This window comes from Dermochelys coriacea, chromosome 4 (assembly GCF_009764565.3).
Source record: "Dermochelys coriacea isolate rDerCor1 chromosome 4, rDerCor1.pri.v4, whole genome shotgun sequence".
Lineage (NCBI taxonomy): Eukaryota > Metazoa > Chordata > Testudines > Dermochelyidae > Dermochelys > Dermochelys coriacea.
In genome coordinates, this window is record NC_050071.1 from 119436876 (window position 1) to 119459006 (window position 22131).

At 41.7% G+C, this 22131-nt stretch overlaps 1 protein-coding gene across 1 annotated transcript in view; it reads left to right on the forward strand.

Moving 5' to 3' along the window:
• STK32B (serine/threonine kinase 32B) overlaps positions 1–8764 on the forward strand; it is a 281996-nt gene extending 273232 nt beyond the window's left edge. The window contains exon 12 of the mRNA XM_038399481.2: positions 7495–8764. Coding sequence (XP_038255409.1) covers positions 7495–7633 — 139 coding nt within the window. The 3' untranslated portion in view covers positions 7634–8764. The remainder of the gene's footprint in view (positions 1–7494) is intronic.
• The last annotated feature ends 13367 nt before the right edge of the window (positions 8765–22131 follow it).

Below are 22131 nucleotides of genomic sequence, written 5' to 3' on the forward strand. Positions count from 1 at the left end.
CTTGCTCCTAACCTCACTCAACCATAGTGGTCATTCAAGGCAGGCTGGGAAATGTGTCTTTGCTTGGAATACTTTTTGGCAGGTTGTCCACTTCTGAGACTAATACACATACGTAAGCAAGAGACTGGAACAATTTTATGAACAGGAACGGAGAGCATGGCTTTGATAGACTAAACCATTGCCCCGTTTAAGCTCCACAGAGACTTATTATTCTATAGATCTATGGGAGGTTTTAGGAGCAGCCTCCACTTTGCTTGTATACTTGTTACAAAGGCCATCCCTAGACTAGGAAAAATAAATCATGTTTTAACTAATACATTTTAAAACTAGTGTAGACTAGCATATCTGGTCATAGTCATCTGGAAACATATTTTTTTAAGTATGACCTATTTTCTTAGTCTGGGTTGAACCTTAATGCTAATTTGGCATTTGTTTCCTTTTTTTTTTTTAAATGGTGGCATATCAGTTGCTGTTTTCATTTATTTATTCCTTCTCTTGAGTCTTATTTTGCTTTGTCTATTTCCACGGTAAGCCTGAGATTTTAAGGCACTGTAGGTCACAGCATCTGGTCTAATTTGTCCCTTGAATTCCACATACCAGTATTTCACATGTTAGTTAGTCTTTATGTGCACCTGAACCCATTATACTTGATTGTAAAGTGTCAGTTGATGGCAAATTATATTCAGACATTTACTGAACATAATTACTCAACAGGAACCATCAACCTGAATCAATTATCTATGGTGTAGGCATGTTTCCCTGAGGATTTTAAGAATCAGTAGGAGTAAATGTCATAGGAGTGCCAACAGTGCAAGAAGGTATTTAAGTTTGCAGGGCTATTTCCACCAGAATTTTATCTGTAATGTTAAGCTATAGGTATTGTACTCTATCAATTGTATTGAATTAAATTAAACAGACGTATTTAATTACCTGGTAAGCTAGTGAGCTACCAAAACACACACGTTAGTAAGCAAAAACAATGTTGGGAAGTGATGTAGCATATAGGTGGTTGTGGCATATTATGATTCTTGTTTTTATTACAGTAGTGCCCAGAGGACCTTATCAGGGTTAGGGCCCTATTGTAATGGATGCTGTACACACACACACACACACACACACACACACACACACAGAGAGGAAGATACAGTTTCTGCTCCAAAGAGCTCAGAATCTAAGACCCTGATCCTGCAATGACACTGGTAGATCCTGTGTTCACATGGAATTCTGACTTCACTGTGTCCCTATGCTGGCTCAGATATCTATCCTCAATGAGCACTTTGCAGGATTGGGGCCTAAAATAACCAAGCAAAGAAGAATAGGAGTAGAGATTTGGTCCCATAAAAGGGGAAGTGCCAGAGACTGCAGGAAGTCTACTAGATACTTTGCTAATGCTATTGATTATAGCACTCAGATATTACAATGATGGGCATTCCTGTAAAACCCCAAGAAAGATGGATAGCACTGCACAGCTCTCCCTGTTTATATACACACAAATATTGCACTGTGGGGTAGTTCAGGTGCATTATCTAAAAATCAACCTTAACAAAGTCTAGAAAGCTAAAAATTAATAGTTAAGGCAACCAACAGTACATACTTCCACCCAGAAGCAGATGCCTCAACACTTACATAATCACCATATGCCAAAAAGATGGTACCTCCTCCGTAAATCTGCCCCATTAGGGTGGGTGCCTTCCCATTTACTTGAAAATCCTCAGAAAATTAAGTTTGGTTCAGAGATTGTGTGTGGAATTTTTTTGCATGAAAACAGCTTGAAGCCATTTGCTGACTGGGGAGCTGGCCATGAGAGCCTGCCTCTTGGGTCCTAATGGATAATGGGAAGTGTTTGTGTGTTGTGGAAGATATACAAAAGATAACTTCAGCACCACATGCAAGGGAAAATTCTGATTATCCCAATGCCTGGAGTGGCTCACAACTGTGAGAGCCTACCTTAGGATAGACTGTCAGAAAGTAGGGTAGACACCCCCAAACTGGTGGTGTGTTCAATAATTAGATTTTACCAAGCCAGTACTAAATGTGAACTCCTGGATCACTGTACCAGTCTTACTATGGAGTCATAGAGTCCCCTAAGATGTTCCAGTCTATCTTGCCACCCAGACAAACTGAACTTAGTGACAAATGGTCACTTACACCAAAGATCATATCACATCAGGTTGCTCCCAGTCCCAAGAGACTAATCACTTACCCCAGATCAATTGGTACTCTACAAAGACAATGCTGGCAGCCAATTCTAAAGTAAACTAACTAAAGATTTATTAGCTAAGAAAAGGAAATGAGTTATTGAGATGTTAAAGCAGGTAAAATGTATGGACAGGTGAGTCACAGTCTACAATTCCAAATGGTAGCAGTGATATAATAGACTGCCAGTTTCCCAAAAGTCTCTGAGGGCTATCCAGAATAACTCTGGGGATCACCATCTTCTCATTCAGTTATTCTGCCCTGTTACAATCCAAACAGTCCAGAGACGAAGGATCTTTTCTTTAATCCATTCTTATAGCTGCTTCTCAGAGAAAACAAGCTGACAGTGTCACCACCCGGGTGAGCTTTTCCTTTGATGGCGAGTGAGGAATGCATTTTGAGTCATTGACCTCTGATCTTCACTAAGGCTAATATTTAATCACTGGGACTTTAGTAAAAGTCATGGATGGGTAACAGGCAATAAATGCAAATTCATGGCCTGTGACCCATCCATGACTTTTACTATAAATACCCCAACTAAAACTCAGCAGCTCCTGGGGCCCCAGAGTGCCCCCGTTCTAGGTGGCCTCAGGACACTGCTGCTTTGGGGGCCAACAGGCCCCTGGGACTGCCACTGCTCTGGGACTGCCGCTGCTTGGACAGCCTCTGGGGCCAGCGGCACCAGCCGCTGATCAGGCAGCCCAGGGGCCAGCTGCTCAGGGCTGCTGCACCAGCTGGCCCTGTGGTGCGCCCCAGCAGCTGTCCACGCAGACGTCACGGAGGTACTGGAAAGTCACGGAATCCATGACTTCCCGATCTCCATGACAGGCTCACAGCCTTAATCACCACACACAATGGACATTTGCTTTCAAATTAGCACTTTTCTGTTAAAGTTCTTCATTTGCATTTCACAAGGCCTCTTTCTTGTCTGATGGGTTATTTAGTTACAGGGGTCTTGACAATGTAAATGTTTGCTATTGCATTATAACAGGATACAGAGAAGTGAAAACAATCTATGTAACATCCCATTAGTTTTCATGACATTTAAACACCAAATACACTCTTATCCATTTAACAATTACTTTGATCTGTACTAATAAACAAGTGAAGTGACGTGATGTGCAAGCATCACACTGATAACTCAATTTAATGTAAAATTATTACATCAGTTCTGATATATATTTAGCTATGACACAGATAAATGCCTTTGTTATCTGTGCCTTTAAATTTCTATGAATCTGGTGCAGGGATAGCAGCCATTTTGCTCAAAGAGTTGCCATACTGTATCTGTTACAGAGGAGACACTGTGCTCTTATGGAGACTTTGCTGCTGTTCATTCTTGTTATTTTTTCCTCTAAATTAAAACTCCCTTCAAGTGGAAGTAAATATTTTCCTCCTTGTGTATGGAAATGCAGCATTAGCAAGTGTGTTTATCTAACAAGAGGATCATCTTTTGTTTTCCTGTAAGATTTAAATAATAAAAACCCAAGAAATGACAAGGATTTTTACACTCCTATCACCCGGTTGATCAGTTTGTTTTCAGCAGGGGAAATAACTCTCTCAAAATTTTGATTTAGTGAGGCAAATTGATAGCAACTTCAGCAGCAGAGTTTGCCTGTTTTTCTTTGTTTCTGACTCTTTTATTACTCAAACTGCAGCTAGCTATAAAAGCTGGCAGATGAGAATTAAGTACAGTGATGCAGGTGTAACACCAACAATAAAATTCAGGTATGACCTACAGAATACTCCCAGCTTGTTCAGTTTCACAAATACCCAGAACAGCAAAAGCCACTTCCTAAGGGAGGAAAAACCTGCTAGAAAAATGCAGACAGAGAATTATCAAGTGTTTCTGTATCAAGCTTAATTCTTATGTTCCACAGTGGCAGCCAGCCATCAAGCCAACCTGCCTATTGTCCAAGTAATCGTATTCCCGTGTGGATATTTTCTTCTACTGCAGACAGCCATTGTCTACAATCGATGGTAAAATGATGGCCCAAAATATAATGGAGAAAGGTTTCAAAGAAGTGCATATGGCCCATTATATTTACAGGATGTGCAAATACTGTAGGTCTTGACAATGACTTTTCAAAAATTGCCCTAATATTATAGTGTGGGTAACCTTGTGGGTGTGGGCAAGCTTCCTGTGGAAGTAAACAAAGGATTGCTGTAGCACATAAAAAGCTAAATTCACCCCCAGCTTAAGCTTGCATAAAACCTCCAGGATGGTCCTGCTGGAAATGAAATCTGTACCTCTGGAAGAGCCTTAGGGTGGGGAGGTGGCTGGGCCATGGGCTGACCTGCAAAAAGATGAGAGCCCCTGTTGGTGCAGCAGGTTTAGTTGGCGTGGGCAGCTGCACTTTACATCTGCACTTAGACACATTTTGTGATTTAACTTTACAGGCGTAAATATTTGGAATTCACTGACACTGAAGTGGTAGTAAGAAAAGGAGTACTTGTGGCACCTTAGAGACTAACAAATTTATTAGAGCATAAGCTTTCATGAGCTACAGCTATTTGTTAGTCTCTAAGGTGCCACAAGTACTCCTTTTTCTTTTTGCGAATACAGACTAACCCGGCTGCTACTCTGAAACCTGAAGTGGTAGTGACAAATTCAGCAACCCAGGTGGCAGTCACATGAGATTCCCCATTGAAATGTAAATCATAGACCCTGTAGAAATCTTTCCTTTAGATTATATATCACCGATTCAGAACAATCTGGATCATTTGGTAAACAGGATGCAAGCAAACAATATTAATTATGTTTAATATGGGTAAATGCTTATATCTAGGAACAAAGAATGTAGGCCATTTCTACAGGAAGGGGGACTCTATCCTGGGAAGCAAGGACTCTGAAAAAGATTTTGGGATTGTGATGGATAATCCACTGAATATGAGCTCCCAGCTCAATGCTATGGCCAAAAGAGCTAATGTGATCCTCGGATGCATAAACAAGGGGATCTTGAGTAGGAGCAGAGAGGTTATTCTATTTCTTTATTTCACATTGGTGTGACCGCTGCTGGAATACTGTGTCCACAATTCAGGAGAATGTTTATAAACTAGAGAGTGTTTAGAGAAGAGCCATGAGAATGATTAAAAGATTAGAAAACTTGCCTTCTAGTGAAATACTCAAAGTGCTCAATCTATTTAGTTTAACAGAGAAAGTTAAGGGATGATTTAATTACAGTCTATGAGTGTCCTCCTGGGGAACAAATATTTAATAACGGGCACTTCAATCTAGCCGAGGAAGGTATAACTTAATCCAGTAGCTGGAAATTTGAAGCTACACAAATTCAGACTGGAAATAAGGAATACATTTTTAATGGTGAGAGTAATTAAGCACTGGAACAATTTACCAACGGTCATGGTAGATTATCCATCACTGACCATTTAAAAATCAAGATTGGATGTTTTTCTAAAAAAAATTATGTTTTAGGAATTATTTTGAAGAACTTCTATGGCCTGTGCTATGTAGGAGGTCAGCCTAGATCACAATGCTCTTGGCCTCTATAAACTATGAATATCAAGGACTCCACAAATCCTTGCCAAGCTCTGATGTGAGTGTGCAGTTGCAACTCACTGCCAACACAGACTGCATGAAAGTCAAAAGAATCACAACCCCTCAGTCTATTCAGAGCCTCTCAAACGTCTGAAAACCCTGAATCCAGAGACTATCTTTAGGAAACATTGTGAATCCTTCCTCTTGGAGGAAGTCTTTCCACCATAAGTGATGTTCACAGTATGAACATCCTGTTAATCCCAAATCCCTACCAATCAAAAGGAGAAAAAAATACCAACCCCAATCAGAGTTTTGACATGGAGAGACTCCATGAAGTCTGCTAAGGATTTCACTGTTGCTACTGATTTTATGAGGAAGGCACTCAGAAACACATAGGTGCTTAACTCCTATTGATTTCAATAGGAATTAAGCACTTTTGAAAATCTTAATTCCCATTCAAATTAATAGGAGATAAGCACCTAGGAAATGGGAGAAGGCGGGGAGCAGTAGGGTGCATTGGGACTTGTTGGGTAGGACTGCAGGCTGGGAGAAAACACAGTAACCTTTTCCTCATTCATGCTCTCTACCTTCCAACCAACAGACATGTGACACCAGCCATCAAAAGGTGTGATAAGTAACTGCAATGTGGAACACCTGTGTATCATTGTGTTGTCAGCATAATTTGCACATTATGTTTTTTTAACTATAAAAGCCTGTTTTTAAAGGATTTTTCTTTTCACTCTGAGTGAAACCATTTGCCAAAGAAACCTGGAAAAATAAATTGTCACATGACACCAAGAAGTCCTCCAAACACTGTGCTGCAGCATCCACTGGGTGGCACTATGGTGCTGCATTCTCAGGACCAGTATGTTAATTGCACCCTGTGGCGGTGGGTCGTGGACATGCGCTGAGACTGGATGTGGAATGGCCCTCTAGCCCGGCCCAGAATGATCCTGGTAGGCAACTGCCAGCAGGTCATTCAGTGCCTGCTCCCCAGCAAACTTCTCCTATTTCCCCCCCAGTGATTTACCAGAGTTTGGAACAATTATGTATGACCAGTGGTGGTGTCTCAGCAACAAGTAGGTGCAATAGTTGTGAACAGAAAGTGTATATAAGTCTTAGAAAGCTGCCACTTGCCCTTAGATGACCACATCAGATTTGCAGTTAGCTCTGGTCAGTTTTTAAAGCACTGGGAAACGCTGGGGTGATGGTACCAAGTCATGTATATATTCAAAACATTGCACAGATAAACACGTCACTCTTCATAGATTCCTGGGTAAGTATGATCATCGTCCCCACTTTACACACGGGGAAAAGGGCAGAGCACCACAATGACTTATCCACAGCCCCTCAGGGAGTCAGACCTGCCAATTCCCAACTCTGTGAAAAGTCCTTCACACCACAGAGAAGTACTGTTTGGCCAAGGTAAAAAAGGCTGGTGATTATACACCATCATAGTAATTCCCTAGTCATTTTGGTTAACATAGGGGAGTGGGTGGTGCCACGGCTCCTCCCTTTGCACACTCCTTTTTTGTCCCTCCCCTTCCCACTCACTCAAAGTAGAATGGGTATTGGGTAAGTAGTGGGCAAGCTAGGGAAGTCAATGAGATCAAACAGGTATAACTGGGGGGTGAAACTGGACCCAGTGTGCAGTGGGAATATGTACATATCCCTAAGCCAATAGGCCCAGTACTTTTATTCTTTATTATTACTATTACTATTATTATTCTATTATTATTACTTTTATTCTTATATGGTTATTTGTCCATAGTTAATATATGTATCATTTTAATCCCTGGTAGACTGAGAAGACAGCAGGAACAAAGTGGGCCAATGTCTAGTGTGGACAGGAGAGCATCCCTTCAAACACATGGAAAACTTCAGGATGGATGCAACAACAACCTACTGGGACATGGGTGCACAAAAGGCTGCAGCAGCTAGTTGGACACACATCTTGTTGCACAGTTTAACACTCGTCTCTGTGCACAGCTTGATATTTCATCTTTTCCCCCAGGAAAACTGACTCCTACAAAAAGTGCAATCCCATTGCTGAGTTCAAAGATACAAAGCACACAGATTGGGAGCTCAATTTACACAGATGACACTGTTTCTCTTTAGACTGTACTACCAGAAAAATTACCATCAGCAGCAAAATATAAGGGTTTTATGTGTTGACCCTCCTTTTGTAACATCTTCAAAATCCTGGAACAAAACTTGAAAGAATTCATTTGGACATAGTCTCCAAGGTTGGCAGGTTTCTGGTTACAGTGTTATGTCTGTGCCAGCTTTGTCCTTAAAATCTTATCTTATCAAATGTTAAAGGAAATACTCTGCCATCTCTGTTAATTAAAACAATCTACTTAAATTGGAATATGGAATTTCAGGAGACTGCTAAACACAGCCCGAACATTTGCCATCAAGGTCATAAAGTATGTATACAATGTAAATATATTAATGTAGTGTGAAATAGACCAAATATCTAATACTTTCATTTAGCTACCTGAAATGAGTTGAAAGAGTCGTAGCATGAATGTATTCACATTGTTCTTTAACTTTTTGCATTCTGCTTGATAGTAGAAGACCTGATCCTAGTCTCATTAAAGTCAATGAGAGGTTTGTTGTTGATTTTTGTGGAAGCAGAATCAGACACATGGATAGTGTATTATTATGAAGGTTAAAGATCATAGGCTGCGCAAGTCAGAACTCAAAATCTGAGAACTAAAATTGTTAGAAATTTGCTCATGTACATAACATTTAGAGAGAAAGATGTTTATAAACCGTGAAAAAGTAATGTGTCTGTTTCCAGTGATCTGTTCTGGTTAAGAATTGTCTTGGGTAGGGAAAAATGCATCCACTTACTTAGGAGTAACACTTATACAAAACACTTTTTAAAAAAAAATTATGGACACCTCCATATATTTATAGTATTTTCATAATTTGGTATATCCACATTTTGTTAATACATGCATCATTGTTCTGTGTTGTTCTTTTAATATTTTTTAAGATCAACATCTGTAAGCAAATGTTCATTTTCAACTTTTTAAAAAAATAAATTAGACATTTTGGAAGTGATAAGAAGCATATTTTATTTAAAGCATTCTATTTTATTGTATTGATTATAGCTTAATTTTTTTACGCAAATCCTATTTGTTTTTTATAATTGAGTCTATTTTTAGATTTGGTTGCACATTATATATAATTTTTTGGCATAAAACATTCATAATTTATATTCTTGCAGCTCCACAAACTGATACAGCTTTCCAATGAATAACTTAGCAGCTTACAAGTCTAGTGCAGTGAAATAAAAGCATTTTAAATCAGTCATCTGAAAATGATGTTTGTTAATTGCTTGGAATAAACAGGTGGCATAGCCTGGAATAAACAGGATTAAGACAAGGAGCAGAGTTTTTCTGGGCCCGTAGAGGGCAACTTTCATTGTCCAAAATAAACTTTTTTGCTTATGCTTTTTTTTTTTTTTTTTTTTTTTTTTTTTTTTTTTTTTAGAATGACCTCGTTCTTGCTTAACATTTGTTCCACGTGGGAGGAAGCACAGCTGATACCATTTCATGTGGTTTCTAGAGACTTCTGTATTCCTACTGTAATTTAAATGAACATACAAGAAATGGTCCTGAAAGTACCCGTATGAGTGGCTTTACTTCTTTGTGTAGTCCCACAGAAGTGAATGGGACCACTCACATGAGTAAATATTTGCAGTCTCAGCCCTATCTATGATAAACATAAGTAGTGCATGAAATACTTGTAAAGTTGAAAAGAGCATGACCGCTCCAGAACAATGGCTATACACATTGTAATTATGATTGTTTTGGGTGATTGTTTTCTATTACCATTGCCCATATTCGCTCTGGTGCCGCATTGGCAACATAAGGGATTCTGTATCCATGGAGTGAAACGTAAGGGAAGTAATGATCCATTCCAGAATTTCTTTATAGCAAAATTTCTTCAGCAACCAATCATATCCTAAACAGAGGATTTCTCCTAAAGGTGTAATTTAATTAGCAGCAGGAGCATATGATCTGGTCCTGCAAGGTGCTAAGCCCTCAGTTCCCATTATAGTCAGCTGGAGGCAAGGGGGCCTGATGCCTTACAGTCTGTTGCCAGGTGTTCGGTGTCCTGACACCTCACATAGGGTTGCCAGATATCCAGTTTTCGAGTGGAACACCTGGTCAAAAAAGGACGCTGGCTGCTCCGGTCAGCACCACCTAGTGGACCGTTAAAAGTGCGGTCAGCAATGCTGCAAGGCTAAGGCAGGCTAGTCCCTACCTGTCCTGGCACCGCACTGTGCCCCTGAAGTGGCCAGCAGGTCTGGCTCCTAGGCAGGGGGGGAACACAGGGCTCTGGGCTCTGCACGCTGCCCCCACCCCGAGCACTGGCTCTGCAATCCCATTGGCTGGGAACCGTGGCCAATGGGAGCTGAGTGCTTGTGGACGAGAGCAGTGTGAAGAGCCTCCTGGCCCCCACACCTAGGAGCCAGAACTGCTGGCTGCTTCCGGGGCACAGTGCGGTGCCAGGACATGCAGGGAGCCAGCCTTAGTCCCACTGCGCCGCTGACCGGGAGCAGCCCAAGGTGAACCCAAAGCCCCAGCCCTGAGCCCCCAAAACCACTCATCCCCAGCCCAGAGCCCACACTCCAATGCCCTGGCTTTATCTGCAGCCCGCTCCCACATTCCGAATCCCTTGGCCCCACCCCCAGAGCCTGGAGCCCCCTCCTGGACCCCAAACCCCTCATCCCCAGAACCTGCACCCCAAATTAGAGCCCACACACCAGCCCAGTGAAAGGGAGGGAAGGAGGGAAGGGGAATGTAGTGACGGGGGGGGGGGCTCATGGCAGGGGCGAGGCTAGGGTGTTCGGTTTTATGCGATTAGAAAGTTGGCAACCCTACTCACAGAAGGTACTCCTCCCCCCTCCTGGACTGGTTCTCTAGTGTGCAGTTCTGCTCTAAAATGCAACTATTTAACTGGCATTTTGGGTTCCATACTCAGCGCTGCTCCATTTATGAGGCAAATGTGTTCACTTTGCATGAAAGGTCATGGACCTAGAACGCACCCTTCCCTGGATCTGAGTGTCATCCCCTTCCATCCCTCTCCATTCAGTGGGCATTCAAAGTCTAGCTAGGTTCTTGCCATCCTGCACATCATCATCACCACTAAAGCTTCTGCAAATCAAATTAGGCCTTCAGTTACTCTTGTGGAACCCCACTGAGTTCCAGCAATGACATTAATGACACCTGTGCAAAATCATGACCATCCACATGTTCATGCAGGTGTAGCTGATTGGCCTGTTATTGGAATGTCTGATGATGATGCACAAGAAATTAAGGAACCCAGCTACCTCTTCTGTAGTAGTATTGACATCACAGGGTTGATAAGAGCTGTAAGAAACTCATTTCCATCAATACAGATAAGACCTACCCCCAGGCAAAGTTGAGGAGGCATTTGGTATAGTCACTCTGGAGATCACCTACACACTTTGGACCCAATCCAACGCCTCTTGAAATCAATTGGCTGGCTTTAATAGGAGTGGGCTTAGGTCATTTGTCTGATTTCCAGCTTAAGGTGGTAGAAGGTTAAGAGAAAAGAATGAGTTAATATAACTTGTAAATGTGCTTTATATCTCCTTGAAGTCAATACACCTTTTGTTTAGCTGTAGAAATGGGACCAGGAAGAGAGGCCCGGGGCAAGCTGCAGCCAAGTTATGGATGATTATTCCAAAACACAAGGATAATACGGGGGAAGTCAAAGTAAGGAAGAAATAAAACTGAAAAGGGCTCCTCGGGGCTCATTCATCCTTTATAACTTTACCATCCTACATGATCTCAGATCTCTGGGCTTGTCTTGTTTACTCAAATCAGAGCAATACTTTATTTCAAGGGTAAAGTTTTGGGTCACAATTTTGTTCTGAGCAGATGAGGGGAGTCTAATCAGTTTGCTGTTAGCAGAGGGGGAATTACATTTTTATTACCACATTTTACTGCAGTGGCACTTGATTTTGTGTAATTACAGTACTGAAGGATGCACAGTCCCACAATCTCTCCATGATAAAATATACCAGATACTGCCTTCTGTTCGGTTTTCTCTTTCTATGTTGTATATTAAATAGCGGCACATTATCTTAAATATTTAATTACTAACTGGCTTAAAATACAACTGGCTCTTGTCATCTGCAATCATGACAAAAATTATTAATGGACTATTTCCAGGGTTTTGGTAATGCAGCCTAGCACACGATGGGCAAGTACCTCAAAGAATTATATAATCCATCATATGTCATAGGCAGCAATCGAGCTAGCCAATTAATTTAGTTTTTTTTCTGGTTGCAGAATGTGTACAATCACAATTGTTAATGTCCTTGTTATTCAAAATTATTTATATATTTTGGACTCTGACTGAATAGCCAATAGCGGCCTGTGACTCTTTGAGCTGCATTGGTGAGTTATTAGTGGCTAGATAAGGCACATGGCATTGTTGCCACGATCTGATTGAATAAGTGCACAAGTACTTCTAGTGTAAAAGGTTGCACATGCCAATGTAAATCTGGTGTCACATTTTTGCACAGCCAACTTAAGAGCATTTGTGCCAGGCACTCTCACTTGTGTGGCTGCAGGTAGAAAGCAAACATAACAGAGCCTGGCCAACATAAATTCATTTAGAGCCAGTCAGCAACCCTAGCTACCCTCCTATTCAGGGGAGCAATGTAGCAGAACGCACCCTCTTCATTCACATGCATAGGCTACTTCTATAGTAGATAGCAGCTTCTGCGAGCTCCTACTCTCCATACCATGCAGGGAGGGGAGTGGGCATGAATTGGATGTACGCAGAGCCTTGGCTCCAGTCCCCCAACATGCTAGCCAGGACATCTGAGCCTGCACAGCCGGGCAAGTCATCTGCATAACAGTCCTACAATTCTATGATATCGGAATGAAACAGATGACATTCCCTACAGAGCAAGCACAAGCTGATACCAGTGTGATCCTGAGGCAGCACAACTATGTGCAGCTCCTCGCTCAGGGCTTGTAGCAAAACCATGATTTAGCTCTTAAAATCTGACTAAATGTTCATGCAAATCTTTTTGTGGAATCTATGCTTCATATGAGCGTCTCTGAGAGACTGACCTGATTTTTAAACAAGTGCTTTGCAGTTAATCTTCTTCTGGCATGCACAGTGTTAGCTAAATAATAACTATGCTCGCATGCAAATTGTGATTAATCATCTTTGCTTCCATCGCAGTCGTGTTCCTTCTATTTTACTGATTGGATCAACTTTTTTTTTTTGACCAGCAGGAAAAAAAGTTTTGATATTTTTAGCAATCATTTAGTAATGCAAATTAGGTTGTTATAATCATGTTTATGAGAAAACACACTCTACAATCAGGACTTTAATAGTGCCTGATATTAGTTATGCTCTGTATGGTAATGCACTTGGCTCAGTTCATTTTTTTATTTTTAATTTGCAAGAAAGAATATGTCTAATCAATTCAGCATTTTTTACAAAATAGCTAAGTAGTCATCACAAGTCCTTTCAGCGAGTCAAATGTAATAGTCTAAAAACAACAGAAAGTTTCTGTTGTTCAGAGATTTTATTTAAAAAAATTATTAAAGAACCCTGTAAAGTCCCAGGACATACATGGTGTTTAACATCCCTTCGAAGAAACCAGGCCTAATGACAGAGCCACGCCACAAGCCCAACCCTGGAAACACACACATGCAGACGAATAAGTGAACTCAGATAAGCAGTCCCATTGACTACTGCCTGGAACAGAATTACTCACATGAATACATTTACTCACAGGCATAAGTGTTTCCAGGTTTAGGCCTAGTCTCGCGCTTGAGCGCTGGAAAAATGTATGTGTGTTTTGGACTTGGGAAGGGCTGTCACTTGAAAATAGTTATTGTAGATAATTTTGTGCTCTTGGAATTTTGCAGCAGCATTTATTTTTTTACATGAAGCTTCCCTCATGGAAGAATCCTGTAGAATTTTATTAACAATTATAACTTCCCTTAAACCAGCAAATAGAATTCCACAGCAGGGATTTCATTTACCTTTCAATGTTTTGAGCGTAATTTCTATAGAGCCTTTTATTATTAGTTTGTATTGCCCCAATTAGGGACTCATGCCAAACACAAAAGCCAATTACAATCCCAAGGAACTTACACTCTAAACATTTGCAATATAATGTAAAGGTCGAGAGAAGCAAATGGGGCAAAGGTTTGTTAGAGAAGCAGCTAACAGAGAAATCATATTAGATATAATAGGTGGCAGTTATATGCAAATGCCTTATTGATTTTCTCTCTGACCACCCCCCACACCAACACCTCAACCCACTCAGTCACCCTCCTCCCCCCAACTTTCACTTGAAATTTCAGGGTTGGTGTCTAGCAGAATATAGAGGGTAGGAGAGAAGAGTGTATTATTCTACTGGCTGCTGCTGTTGTTTCTAGTCTAACTTGGGCACATTGGAACACAGTGATTAGTAGCAAATCTCAGCAGCTGCATGATAGAATGAACAAGGAAGGTGAATAAAGTTTAGATGACAAAATATATGCACGGAGAACAGTATCTTGCTCTCAGCATCCCTCAGCGTGCATTAGCAATACCAAAGCTGCTGAGTTTCAACCACAGCCTTTGGAAGATGTTTGCTTAGTGCTGGAGAAAGGAATGAAAAAAAGTTTGGCGTTGAGACCCAGAGTGCTTAGCCACGGCTGGGAGCTGATCCCCACATACAGGGCCGGCAGCCAGGGCCGGGCAGCGCTCCCTCCTTTCCCCCCGCCCCAATCAGGAGTTGTCCGGACCTCAGTGGCACTCCCCCACAGACATTACTCTGCAGCCCCCCACCCCCCGCCAGGGGGTCGTGCCCCACAGATTGAAGACCTCAGCTATCCGGTGACAGTATTTCCCTATACTGAAAATGTGATGTATGGCGCTGCCCCAAGCCGCCTGGTGTTGCCACCCATCCCCTGCACCCTCTTAAATGTTCCTCAATGCCCCCTGTTGAGCCAAATAGCAGAGATGGGGGAGGGGAGGAAGCGGCATGGGTATGGGCTGGGATGTGGGCAGCAAAGCAGAGTGTGGGCTTGCGAGTGTGAGTACTTTTGAGCAGGGCTGGCCTTACAATGAGGCGAACTGAGGCAGCCACCTCAGGTGCCAGACTATTGGGGAGTGGGGGCACCACTAGGACCCAGAATGTAGAAAATTGTGTCTGCTGCTGGTGCATATATATTCTCTCTGCTCGAGATGCACAGAGATGGTGGAGTGCTGTGCTGGAGGAAGGAGGGCACAAGAGACATAACTAGCAGGCAGGAGAAAAGGTGAGAGGGAATAACAGAAAGCAGCAGGAGCTGCAGGGAGAGAGAGGAGGAGGAGCCTCCTCTGTGCCTCTCTAGCAGCCCCAGGAGCCTGGACTGATTAACACCAGCTTCTCAGGGAGCTTCCTGTTTCCTGCTGCTTCCCTGAACCCACTTGAGGAGAACAGGCAGTCAAGTGAAGTAGTAGGAGCCAGTTACGCCCTTAAGACACTGATATCTTCCCTCACTCGGGCCCTGCTACCAGCCCTCTTATTTATCCCCTTCAATTGAGTGTTGAGAGCCACTATAGCTGGCACAGAACAGCAGTCATGAGTGAGAGAAGAAAACGCCTCTCTGGGGCAGCATTCAATAAAAGAAAGAAAGCAAAGGAAGCTTTTCTATCTAAGCAGAAAGGAGCTTTCCTGAAGGTGAGCCTTCCGTCCCCAGTGAGGATGTGAGGGGTGAGGAGATGCCTGATCTTCCAGTTAGTCAGAGTGCAGGTGACCTGGCAGCTACTGCAACATCCATATCTCCATCTCAAATGGATGTAACCATGCACATTCTTGAAGAAAAGTGTAGATGAGAGAAGAGTGTGGTGGAGGCGCAAGAAACAGCTGCCGCTGAGTTTAGTTCCTTAAGTCTAGATGATCCAGGACTGTGGACCCACTTAAGCAATAGCCTGAGGGACTTCCTTGTACTGCATGGGCCACAGCAAGTGGAAAAACTTCATGTTCCCCAAAGACAATGAAAATAGAAGTTTCCATCGAACACATGACTGGCGTGAAATCCCCAATGGTGACAAAGTGGAGAGGCCATGGCTTATGTTCTCAAAAACCCAGAATGCTGCATACTGTTTTTCTTGCAAACTCTTCCAGTCTAATGTTCCAGCCACATTGGGTTCTACAGGAACAAAGAGCTGGAAAAATCTGGCTAGAAATCTGGCATGCCATGAGAAGACAGCAAATTGCCAGAGAACATTCCATAGCTGGAAAGAGTTTGAGATGAGACTAAGGTTAAAGGCCATCATAGATGATCAGCATCAAGAGACGATTGCATCAGAGTCTCTTTACTGGCAAAATGTTCTGAAAAGGCTCATTGCCATTGTGAGAATGTTTGCTACCCAAAACTTAGCACTGTGTGGTACCTGAGATCAGCTGTATGTGCCAAACAATGGAAACTTCCTTAAAATTGTGAAGCTGAGGGCTGAGTTTGATGCTGTATTCCAGGAGCATCTAAGAAGAGTCACCACCCAAGAAATGTACACACTACCTTGGAAAAACAATTCAAAATGAGATCATACAGTTGCTGGCAACAAAAGTCAAACAGAAGATTGTGGCAGATCTGAAGTCAGCAAGATATTACTCTTATTCTGGACTGCACACCTGACAGCCATATACAACAAATGACTTTAATGGTGTGTTTTGTAACAACAACAGAACCTAGTGAAAATGTCCCTGCAATGGTGACTGTCAGAGAAAATTTTCTAGAATTTATTGACATTGATGATACTACAGGAGCTGGTATGACAAATGTGCTTCTAAAAAAAGCTGGAAAATACAGGAATTGCAATAGCTGACATGAGAGGTCAGGGCTACGATAATGGTGCCAACATGAGAGGAAAGAAGAGAGGAGTGCAGACACGGATCTGAGAGTTAAACCCTCGAGCTTTTTTTGTCCCATGCAGTTCTCAGTCATTGAACTTGGTGGTCAGTGATGCAGCATCAGCTTCTAGTGAGGCTGCTGAATTTTTTAATGTAATTCAAAGCATCTTTGTATTTTTCTCTGCATCAACTCATCGATGGCAAATTTTGAAGCAATATCTGGGAACATCCCCTCTGACACTGAAACCACATGATGGGAAAGTCGAGTGGAGGCGATAAAGCCTATCAAACACTATATTGGGAAGATAGATGATGCCATAGTTGCCATTATGGAGGATAATGCTATGACAGGAACTGTTCATGGGAGAACAGTGACAGAGGGAAATGGAATCACCAGTAATATACATAACTTCAAATTTGTGTGCTTAATGTTGTGGCATGACACACTGTTTGAAATAAATGTTGTAAGCAAGAGACTCCAAGGTGTTGACCTTGCTATATCTGGAGCATTGGAACAACTGAACAAAGCAAAGTCATACCTACAGTCTTACCAGTCAGATGAGGGATTTCAAAATGTTCTGAAGAATGCACAGAAGTTGGCAGAGGAACTTCCCACTGAAGCTATTTTCCCACCCATTCAAGAATACAAGCGTCACCAAAGAAAACATTTTGATTACGAGGCATGGGATAATCCCAAAAGAGACCCCAAACAACAATTCAAAGTTGAATTCTTTAACCAGGTGCTAGATTGTGCAATACAGACAGTTGAAGAACGTTTCATGCAGCTCAAAGAACACAGCAGTACATTTGGGATGTTGTATGATATTCCAAAACTCCTCACTATACCTGAAGAAGGCCTACACCAGCAATGCAGGGCACTAGAGACAGGGTTGACACATGATGACATGCGCAATATTGATGCAAGTGATTTAGATGATGAACTGAAAGCCCTTTCAAGATACATTTCAGCAGTTCTGGAATATATGTGCACAAATAAGATGGCCACCCTCTTTCCAAATGCTTTTGTTGCTCTGCGCATATTTCTAACACGTCCTGTAACAGTTGCCAGTAGAGAACGCAGCTTCTCCAAGCTGAAGTTAATAAAAACACATCTACGCTCCACAATGACACAGGAGAGTCTGGTCAGCCTTGCAACCATCTCAATAGAGCATGAACTGGCCCAGACTGTGGACCTTCAGGAAGCAGTTCAAATCTTTGCAACCAAGAAGGCATGGAAAGCACCACTTTGATTATTCAAACAGATAAAAATGCCAGTGTTTACTATGCAGACAAGAAAAGTTACATTTGCTGTTCAAGCATTTGAAAGTTAAGTGTTACTTAAAATCTTTGAGTAAGGCATTTTAAGTTGTTAGTTCTCCTTTATTGGGATAGGTATCAGAGCAGTACCATGAGAGGAGTAGAACAGGAAGAAGGCAGAATTGAGACCTTTCAAAGTTTTGGCCCAAGTGAGGGGGCAGGGAGGAGGCTCCCAATAGCAGGAGAGACCAAAGAGCAGCGCTAGGGAGGTGGAGGGACACTGTGATGCAGGGCCACCATTTCAGATTTTGGTATGGTGGGGAGGCGGGACCTCCTGGTCAGTGAGGGAGAGAAGTGAGCAATGAGGGACTGGGGAGGTCGTGTCCCTCCAGGCCGGTGGTACAAAACTTTGGGACGCCTGTGGCGGGAAAGAAGCCAGTTGGCACAGGGGAGTCTGGTGAGAGCTCTGCGGACTGGCCTTGAAGGACTGTCTGTGGAAAGGACACAAGGTCAGGGTGCAGGCCCCAAGGACTCATCGGGGAGCTGTGGGGAGGGCCATGCCACACTCAGTGCCCTGGCACCACTGCATGCTGTGGGACCCAGTCATGCACTTACCAGCTGAGTTGCCCAGTAGGGCCCAGCACCCATGAGTTTTGGCTGCATGGCCTGGTCAGAGACAAGTTTGAATTAGGGTCCTGACCACACTGTCCTGTGACTGGGCTGCAAAGTGAGAACATCACACTCTATCAATCACTGTTTGGAGGGGCAAGGCATAGGGGAAACTCATTGGCCAGGTTCATCTCCCGTCCAAATATACCTGACCATTCCACTGTGCCCACCTAGGGGTGGGTGGGTCATTGACCCACTCTTTTGGCAAAATTTGCATGTGCCAGCTGATTAGGGGCTGTGGGAAGGGCCAACAGCGAAGTTGGTAAGATCAAACGGGACAAATGCCTCATTTTCAAATGCCAAAAAAGGTGAAATGTCAGGGACAGTGCTTAAAAAGGGAACTATGCTGCCAAAATGGGACATATGGTCACCCTGTCATTAGGAAAGGGATAGCTAATGAGATAGAAAATATCATAGTGCCTCCATATAAATCCATGGTATGCCCACATCTTGACTACTGCATGCAGCTCTGGTTGCCCCATCTCAAAAAAGATATATTGGAATTGGAAAAGGTAAAGAAAAGGGCAATAAAAATGATGACGGGGTAGGGAACGGCTGTCCTGTGAGGAGAGATTGATGAGACTGGGACTTTTCAGCTTGGACGAGAGGCAACTAATGGGGGAAATGATAAAGGTGTATAAGATCATGACTGGTGTGAAGAAACTAAAGAAGGAAGTTTTATTTACTCCTTCTCATAACAAAAGAACTAGGGGTCACCAAATGACATTAATAGGCAGCAGATTTAAAATGAAAAGAGGTACTTCTTCACAAAGCACAGTCAACCTGTGGAACTCTTTGCCAGAGGATGTTGTGAAGGTCAAGACTATAACAGGATTCAAAAAAGAACTAGCTCTATTTATGGAGGCTAATCCATCAATGTCTATTAACGAGGATGGTCAGGGATACAAAAACCATGCTCTGAGTGTCCCTACTCGGTTAGCCAGAAGCTGGGAATGGGTGCCATGGGATGTATCACTTGATGATTACCTGTTCTGTTCATTCCCGCTGAAGCTCCTGGCATTGGCCATTGTCAGAAAACAGGATATTGGGCTAGCTGGACCATTGGTCTGACCCACCATGGCCATTCATATGTTCTATATACATACCAAATCTGGAGAATCACCTTGTAGCCTGATGATAAACAGCTTGCATTGTTATCTGATTTTTCATTTTGCCATTGGCTTACAACTTAGCATCTTTATAGACAACCTGTTCACAGTTTTGTTTTCATTATTTCCTATATTCCACAGACAACCCTCTTATTTTCACTCATAAATTTCCAGTAACATCTGTTATTTATCTAACTTTTTGGTAAGTATATTAAATTTTGCTAACTTAAGCATCTGTGACTTGCTGTTAGTACATTGCTAAAAATAATATTCCTTGCTTAACAATTCTTGTAGAGGTTGTCAGATCTCTCCTGGTAATTTTTAGAAAGCTATTTTACATCTTTTTAACATGTCTCTAAAGAATTATGAGAGACTGGTTCATAGGCAAGCTATAGGGCCTCATGAAAATCTGGTTCTTAGGTATAAGAGACTTTGCAATTCTAAATTCTTGGAATAACCTGTCCTAAAGGAAGTTTCTTCCTCTCTTTGTTGAAGAAAGAAAAAAAGATTCAGAAGGATCTATGTTATCAGACCGGACATAAAACTGCTGTTATTCTCATTATCCATGTACATTTCTAATCCTTTTTGAAAAAACCCACAAAGCTTTGGCCACAATGGAATATTGTTACATTGATTTCCAAAGGTCAAATTATGAGATGTGTAAAAAAGTGTACTTCTTTTTTTATCAGCTTTAGTCTTGTTGCCTTTCCATCACTTGGGTGGCTTATTAGTCTTGTATTTTGAGAAAGAATAAATGGGAGCACTCTCTTGTCCTTTTCTGTACCCTTCATTACTTTGTATCAGGTCCTATCTTATTCATTTCCTCTCTTAAGCAGACACACCCTAAACTTTCCTTCTTTCCTCATCTCTATATATCATACTCATCCCTCCATACCACTAATACATGTTGTTACTATCTTTAGAACCATCCTACCTGGGCTACATCTTTATGATGGCCTGATCAGAACTGAAATACCTAGAAGCAAGGATGTAGTGTTATGTAATATATCAGTTATTTTCTATCCCATTCTTAATACTATTTTTGTTTCTTGGTCACTACTGTGCATTGAGCAGATGTTTTCACTGAACTTGCACAATGAAGCCCTGATCTCTTTTCTGTTAATTTAGAGGCCAGCAATGTGTATAAGTTATTCAGATTGTTCCTTCCAACACACTTTACTTTAAATTTCATCTGCCATCTGGTGTGAGTCATCTAGCTTTGTTAGAAAAATAAACAAACATGCTTAGTCCATACCGCTGAGAAATCAGTTTTCTTGACGATCATATCCATAGACAAATAGCACAACTGGTTCTTTTTAATTCTTTAATAAAGTAGGGCCATTTACTTTGTTGGCAGCTGATAGCAATAATGCCTAAACCTTTTTCTCTTTAGTAGCCTGATTAAGAAGAAGCTGACCTTCCAACTATCCATTAATTGTTCAGTGAGTTTGTGTACATTTGGCAAAAGGTTTTTCTTAATATCTGCTGAGGACTTTGGACAGCAAACAAATGCACTTAAACTACTTGAGGAAGCCAGTCATGAATATCTCTGTACAGTAGAAGTACTGATAATGATTCCTGGAATCTTTTCCACAATAGCAATCTCATGGGACATAGATACATTTTAAACTTTTTATTAAGGCAAAGTTAAAGTGAAACGTCATACATTTGGCTCATTTTTTAATGGAGAGGTATCTTAATTAAAAGAAATTAGTTGTGAACGACACTTTTTAGCCCATCTGCTTCAGGTTCACCATTGGCTTTGAAGGAGTCATCTTCATATCAAAATGTATGAGCAAAGGAAAACATTCAGGGAAGTAAAAATCAGATTTTTTTCCTGAGATGTGAGCCAAAGAAGCTTTGCTTTTTCATGCCAAATAGGAAGCCTAAAATATAATGAAACATAACACAAACCAAAGCTAGAAGATTGTAATATATACCCCATGTCTGAGGATTTGAGATCTGCAAAATATCTACTAGATAGGACAGAAAATTGATTTAGATTAGGCAGAAGTGCGGGAGGAGGGGAGGAGAAGAAGAGATTCTAAAAGGTATTAGTGCAGACTCTTTTCCAGGATTTATATTCCTTATTTTTGGAATTTACAATGTTTTGATATTGAATGTTGCAGCTTCCTGAATAAGGGTAGTTTCTTTAACATAAATAGATAAGGCTCAGCCTGACACTGATATTTAAACATGTTAATGCTACTTATTTACATTGTATTAAACAGGAAGGGTTTATGTGACAAACTGGGTGTGATAGTCTACAATATAAATAGCAATGATGAATAGATGAACCTCAGCTTGAATTTTCATCCAAGTCTATTGAAGCCTTTTAGCTTTCTTCCTCACCTCACTTCTCCATTACATAATCTTCTCTTTACACTTCCTACCACAACCAGTCACGGCCTTTTTATCCTCTCACCTTTTCATTGCAAACCCAGCCCCTCTGCTTCCCACAAGTAAAGTTTAGTCAGCACTGGCTGAGATCCAGTGACTCCTAT